At 55.6% G+C, this 6622-nt stretch overlaps 1 protein-coding gene across 10 annotated transcripts in view; it reads left to right on the top strand.

Annotated features, from left to right (window-relative positions):
* Positions 1–4155: 4155 nt before the first annotated feature.
* The window catches only part of EPB41 (erythrocyte membrane protein band 4.1), a 189843-nt gene continuing 187376 nt past the window's right edge, over positions 4156–6622 (top strand). For 2 of the 10 annotated variants that reach the window (XM_045782673.2, XM_045782672.2), the window contains exon 1: positions 4159–4402. In XM_045782673.2, the coding sequence (XP_045638629.1) occupies positions 4380–4402 (23 nt within the window). In that variant the 5' untranslated portion in view covers positions 4159–4379. Of the gene's footprint in view, positions 4403–6622 lie in introns of all 10 variants that reach the window. The other 8 variants (XM_045782675.2, XM_087858377.1, XM_045782677.2 and 5 more) reach the window with 6 other exon arrangements.

The following is a 6622-nucleotide window of genomic DNA, read 5'->3' as shown; positions in this document are numbered from 1 at the left end:
GTCCCGGGTTAGGTCTCCGCGGGCGGGTCTCTGCAGAGTGCTGCGGCCCCGGGTGCCCCCTCCAGCCCCGCCCTGTCCGGCTCGCGTGCTCCTGCCGGGCCCGCCGCAGCGCTGGCCGGAGCGGGAGGGCGGGCGGCGCGCAGCGGGAGGGGGGCCCCTGGGCCTGGAACCCCGCTCCCGGCCCTTACGTAACTGACTTTGAGTTTCCGGACTAAGGGACCCGTGAGCTGGGGTGCCAGCTAGGATGGCCCTCCTATCGCCGCCCCGGCCCCGCACGCTCCCTTCCAGGCTTGGTCTCGGGGGACTTTCCTCGGTCTTTGGTCTCCCCAGTCTCTCTGTCGGTCTCAGATTCCTGCTTGCTCTCATCCCCCGATTCCCCATGTCCCTCATCTCTCCTCTCTCTGCAGTCCTGTCCCTATCCTCAGTCTTTCCCCGGGAGTTTTCTCGTCCTGACCTACACTTTACGGCAGACCCCACCTCTTTGGGGTAGAATAAGCGTTCTCCCCTCTAGCAAATTGGAGGCGGGGACTTGTCCAGACAGACCCCAGCCCAAGCTTGCCCCAGAAAGGGGAGGGTAGGAGTATTCCTGTAGGGTTAATGGGGGGGGGGAGTATTTCAAGGCCCACAGCTTCCCCAGGGTGGGAGTGGGTGAATGTGACTCCTCAAGTTCATGGACTAGGGCTGAAGGCAGCCCCTTCTCTGCTTCTGGAGCCCTTTTCTCCAGAAGGAGGAAGCTTGGGGAATGCCTGGCCAGGGCTGGTGTTTAGGGCAGCTGGGAGTCCCTATGAGAGCTGCCTGGTGTCAGGTCCAGGTCAGATCCTCGGCTACTGAAGGGGAGAGGGAGGGGCAGAGCACTGGCACAGAGCCCCTGAGGTTTCAGCAAGCTCCCTACCTTCACCCTAGTTACAGGCCTGGGCAGGAGGCTGGGGGGTGGGGAGGGGATCAACAGGAGGTCAGAGGACTCTTGCATGGGATAGGGGAGCGGTGGAGATAGAGGTGACAGACTTTCAGGTCTGAGGAGCACGTACAGGGGCCACCCCCTGCCTTCAGGGCCCTTCTGAGTGCCAGTGAGACAGACACCTCAGAAATAACTCCTGTACCCTGCTGCTGTTGGGTGCATGTAAACAAGCTGTTACAGCGGCCACGAGGTGGGAAAAGATTAATTCTGACTGGGATTGTGGAGGAGAGACTTTGCAGAGAAAGGTGGAAGGTTTGGGAGGAAGGGGATCCAGAAGCTTTAGGGAGCAAAGAGGTGGGAGGCTTTGCATGCAGCAGAACTGGGTTTAAATCTTGGCCCTGCCACTTTGCTGTGTGACCTTGCATGAATCACTTCCCCTCTCTGAGTCCCAGGTTCTTCCTTAGTCAATAATCCAGACTTCACAGACATTAAAAGAATCAAATGAGGTCCTAAGTGTGCAGGGACCAGAATGATAGCTGGTGTGGGAGTAGGCCAGTGGGGGTGTTTTAGGAGGCCCTGAGGTTTCCTCTGTGTATTAGGAGTCAGGCAGGGCCTGCCAGGTCCCAGCAATGTGTGAGGCAGCTGGAGCACCTGCATGGGGGGGGGGGGGGTGCTACGCAGTGAGGTGAAGAGGTGCCACACCCGTCTGTCTCCGGTTCAGCCTATCCCGGCATGGCCCAGGCTAGGCTGGCCTCCCTCCTGTAGGTTGCAGGTGCCAATAGAAGCTCCCAGGGCTCCCAGGGCTTCCAGGCTGCCGCACCCGCTAGGCCAGTGGGGGTGGGGCCCTTGGTAGGGCAGGGCCAGCACCCCCTCTGCAGAGTGGACCCCGGCCAGGAGCCTGGCTGGCTGCGCTGGGCAGGAATATCCCAGCCTGGCCCGGAAGATGCTGACGCTGTATAGGCCTCTAGAGGCCCAGGGCTCTGCTTGCTGGGGTTGTGCCCAGCCGCTGGGACCCAGACTGCTGGGTGAGACAGAGGCCAGGGTGGCAATGAGGAAGGGAGATGCAAGGAGACACCTCTGGAGGGGGAGCCAGAGCAGAGCTTCTCTGTGGAGCCGAAGAGGAACTGCATGGGTTTGTCCCTGAGCCCTTCCTGAGCACCACATAGAGGTCTGCTAGCCACAGAGCTCAACAGGATACCCACACAGGGCTCCCCCTAAAGGTCATGGTGGCTGATATTTGTTGAGGGCTTGCAGAATGGATCTTTACGATAGTCCCCTGGTGGGGGTGGGGCATTCAGATTTTTCTTGGGGCCTGGGATTCTGATGTTTAGTAAAGGGGGCAGGATTCTACTCCCCTACAGTCTGTGAGCCCATTGCTTTTCTCCCTGGGTCTCAGTTTCTCTTTCCGTGAAATGAGAAGGCGGCAGTCAGCACCCATTATGATAGCCTCCAGGACCTGGTTTACCCACATGAAGGGGAGGGGGAAGAACGGAGGAAGGGCAAGGTAGAGTGTGATGGGCCCTCCTGTCCTGTTCTTGGCCTGTGTTCTCTAAGCATAATTAGAGCCACATTTACTGTGCACTGTGCTCTGTGCTAAGCCTTTAATATGCAGCATTAACTAATATCCTTATAATCCCACGAGGGAGTAAGTATTATTCCTATTTCTCAGGAGTTTAGGGAGATGAATCTACTTGACCCAAGTCACACAGCTGGGAAGTGGCTGGGCTGGGATTTGAACAAAGCTCTGTCTGACCCCAAAGCCCAGACTCAGCTGAAAGGGGAAGCCACCACCTGGCAGGTCCCAAGGCTTCCACAGGGCCTAGTCTTTACCTCTGGAACCTACCTGACCCTTACTGGGTGAGCTTGGAGCTCTGGGATATTTTTTCTGGGGAGGTGGGAGACAGGCTGTGCAGGTGCCCACCGGGCCCAGTGTGTGTGTGGGGGGGTGGGGAAGAGCAGAGGGAGCAACCTGCAGGTCAGGACTCTACTGGGGGTTTTCTCCGAGGGCCAGCCCCACCTGACTTCTGCCCAGGTAAAAGAGCTGGGCACTGAAAGGTGACCTTGGATGTATGGCCCACCTTTGGACCTCAGTTTCTCCATCTATAAAACACGGGCTTTAGTAGTTGAGTGCAGACATTCCTTGGCCCATGGGTTTGTGGCTGAAGTTGGTAACGGGGTAAAAGGTTAGAGGGAAGGGCAGGGTAGCAGTGGCTGAGCGTGTGGAAGAAGAGTTGGCGTCAGGAGCGGCTCGGATACTGGGCGGAGCATTTGATAAGCGTTTCAGATGAAAGGACATTGGAGAGGTTCTGAGTCTTGTCTGGGGCTGTGCAGCTGTATTACAGACACTGGGGGCAAAAAACAAGGGAAGGTCTGCAGAACAAAATCCAGGCAGATGCCTGTTGGAATCCTGGCTCCACCACTTCAGTAGGCTTGGAGATATGAAGGGACACACCCAAGCACACACAGAGGAGTCCCTTCACCTCACTGTCCTCATCTGTAAAATGGGAATAGCAGTAATTTTGCCTTTGTCCACTGCCTGGGTCATTGCGAAGTTCAAAGGAGATGAGATATTTGTAGCATTGGGTGAGAATGCTGGTTATTTTTCAGTCCAAAGTTGTAATTCTGGGTTCATGTTTGTGGGGAGAGGGCACTTCTGACAGCCCCCCTCTGCTGAGAGGCTGTACCCCAGGGACGGGCTGGAGAACAGCCCTAAGAATACCACCACCATTTACCAACAGGTCACCACGTGCCAGGCGCTGGGCCCAGAGCTTCACCTCTATTGTCTCTTTTAATCCCTACCTTGTCAGGTAGGTGGTGGCCTGACCCACGCTAGGTCCCCCCAAAACCCAGGCCTACAGCTCCCTGTAATGATAGTAGCTACCAGTTATGAACAGTTTACCGTGTGCCAAGCATTGTGCAAAACGTTTTCTACATATTAACTCATTTAATCCTCATAACATCCCTGGAGGTGGGCACTAATGCTATTCCCATTTTACAGATGACTAATTGAGGCACAGAGAAGTTAAGAAGACGGCCCGATGTCACAAAGCTAGTGAGCGAGAGCCAGGCTTTGAACTCGGGTTGGTAAGCTTCCTCGGTGAAGCACTCATCACAGCTGTAAGTCATTCCGGAGTCACACGCCTGCCCCCTCACTGCACTGTGTGCGCCGTGCGGGCAGGGGCCACATCTGTCTTCTTCAGACGGTATCCCAACACCCGGCACACAGTAGGCGCTGAGTGAGTATTTGTCTACGGGCTGGGGCTGGGAGGAGCTCTGGGTATGCGATCACGTGATCAGATTGCCCACTCAGGGGGGTGTCTGCCCTAGCCGAGCCCCGGAGGCAGAGGCGGGGCAGGTGTTCCCCCTGCGCGGGACCAAGAAGGGCCCCAAAGAGACTCTTTGTTGGCTTGTGTCTCACTGCTGTCCTTTCTTCCACGTGTCCCTGCGGTGATGGCTCCCCGGCTTCTCCCCGACGGGCTGGATGACGCCACCGGCTGCTGCTGGGTGAGTACTGGTTCGCCCAAATGACTGCCTCTCGGGCTGGATTCTAATGCCTGTCCTGCAGCGCTGAGGCTGCTGGGAAGCGTCCAGGGCGCCTGGCGGTGGGGGGGCGAACTGAGGGAGGGCATTCTGTGACGTTTGGATCCGACCACAACGGTGATTTTTGAGACATGTGACACGATGCAAAGGTCTTTGGGGCCAGCCTGGTCGGGAATCCGTATTCAGCCGGGTGGCTCTTCCTAGGTCCATTTCGCATCTGTAAAATGGGAACCTCAGCATCTCCCCGACACAGTGCGTTTGTTCTTTTCTTCATGTAAGCCCCAGAGGAGCAGGGATCTTCGTGTATCTGTTCACTGCTCTATCTCCAGCGCCTAGGATACAGGGGCGTGTAGTAGCTATCAGTGAAACTTCTGAATGAATGATTGTATTTATTCATTCACTTTCACTATGCCCCATCACCATGCTATGTGCTGGATTAAACGGATCATTGATATAAAGTGACTACCATCCGCGGGGCTCAGTGAACAGTTCTCTCTTTGCTCACTAGACTGAGAGTTCCTTAGGGTGAGGGCTCTGTTCAGTGAACTCTGGGTCCTCTGAACGAAGGATGGGGCCAAGTACCACACCCATCAATCTGCAGAGAGAGGGCCTCAGCATCTAGACTCAGGGCCTCTGCTTAGAACTGGGGAGGGAGTGACAGAGCCTCTAGGTTTCCCCAGGAGAGGGGGGTAGCTGGGCAGATCTGGGGCTGAAGGTGGGAGGGGTAAGGAGGGACTCTGCCGCCCAGTGTTGCCACTTTCTTTACCGTGTGACCTTGGACAAGTCATTGACTTCTTTGTCTTGGAGACCTCATCTGCTACATCATGCATATCATAACCCTCCCCCCACATGGGTGTGGGAAGGAGCCAGTGAGAAGTGCCCAGCACAGGGCCCTGCTTGGTAATTGTTGGTTTCCTCCCGGTCCTGAGCTCATTCTGGGAGGGGGCCAAGTAAAGTGTCCCTCCTTTTGGCTCCTTTCTGCTATTTTAACTTCCCACCCAGTTGGGACTAGAATCCAGGAGTCAGGAGCCCCGGACTCTCCAGCAGTCTGGCCAGGGCCCCGGGCTAAGGGCTGGGCTCTACCCAGCGTGGAAATAGCTCAGGGGAGGCCCCAGTCTTTTGCTGCGGGACCTGATTCAGTAACCTGGCTTCTCTGGGCCTCGGTTGCCTCACCTACACATAGGGTTCTGAAGACGCGTCCCTTGAAGAATTATTCAATGAGCAAATGGGTGGACCAGGCATTATTATCGCTATTACTTTTGGGTCTGGCTGAGGAAGCTCCCAGGGAGGGCCCTGGAGAATCACGTCCGCTTGGCCTCGGGATCCCGGGAGTCTCTAGTCATCGTATGTACTCCTGTCATCGGATGTTTCTTAGATGCTGGGTGGGCTATATGCTATTTCAGATGCAGTGGCTCATCTAGTCCTCCTGGCCATCCAGGCATTATGGCCCCTGCTTTACGGGTGTGGGAACTGGTCCCGAGTAAATCAAGTGAGTTACCCAGAGTCACATAGTTATTTAGGGGTAGACCTGGAGCTCAGCCCCAAGGCTGCTCGCCCCAGGGCCCTAATTCTTTTTCTTCTCCTCCTCCTTCTTCTTGAGAGCACACAAGCAGGGCGAGCGGCAGAGGGAGAAGTAGGCTCCCTGATGCAGGATTCGATCCCAGGACCCTGGGATCATAACCTAAGCCGAAGGCAGATGCCTAATCAACTGAGCCACCCAGGTGCCCCCAAGGCCCTAATTCTTAGTGTAAAATTCTCTTTCCTTCCCCAAGGGGGCAGAGACTGTGTCTGAGTTTGCTCTATGTCCAGTGCTCAGCACAGGGCTGGTGAGGGCTACAGGACTGTTTCCTGAACACACACACACACACACACACACACACACACACACCCCGTACCCCCACTCAGGCCGGTGCTCTAAGAGTCTCAAAGATGGGGGAAAACAGGAAGCAGGAGAAGGCCTGATGCATATTGGTTGAAAGTCAGACCTGGCTTGAATTCCCTATCTATTGCTTACTAGTTGTGTGACCTTGGACAAGACATTTAACCTCTTGGAGTCTTAGCTTCCTTATCTGTAAAATGGGGATAATAAAAGAACCTATGTACCTCCTAGAGTTCTTATGAGGATTAAGTAATGCAGTGGGGTACAGGGCGAGTACCCGATGAAAGTAATTATTGTTATTACTG

The sequence above is a fragment of the Ursus americanus genome, chromosome 33 (assembly GCF_024610735.1).
Source record: "Ursus americanus isolate L20-20 chromosome 33, mUrsAme1.1.p, whole genome shotgun sequence".
NCBI lineage: Eukaryota > Metazoa > Chordata > Mammalia > Carnivora > Ursidae > Ursus > Ursus americanus.
Note: the sequence above shows the minus strand (reverse complement) of the source record. Positions and strands in the feature narration are given on the sequence as shown.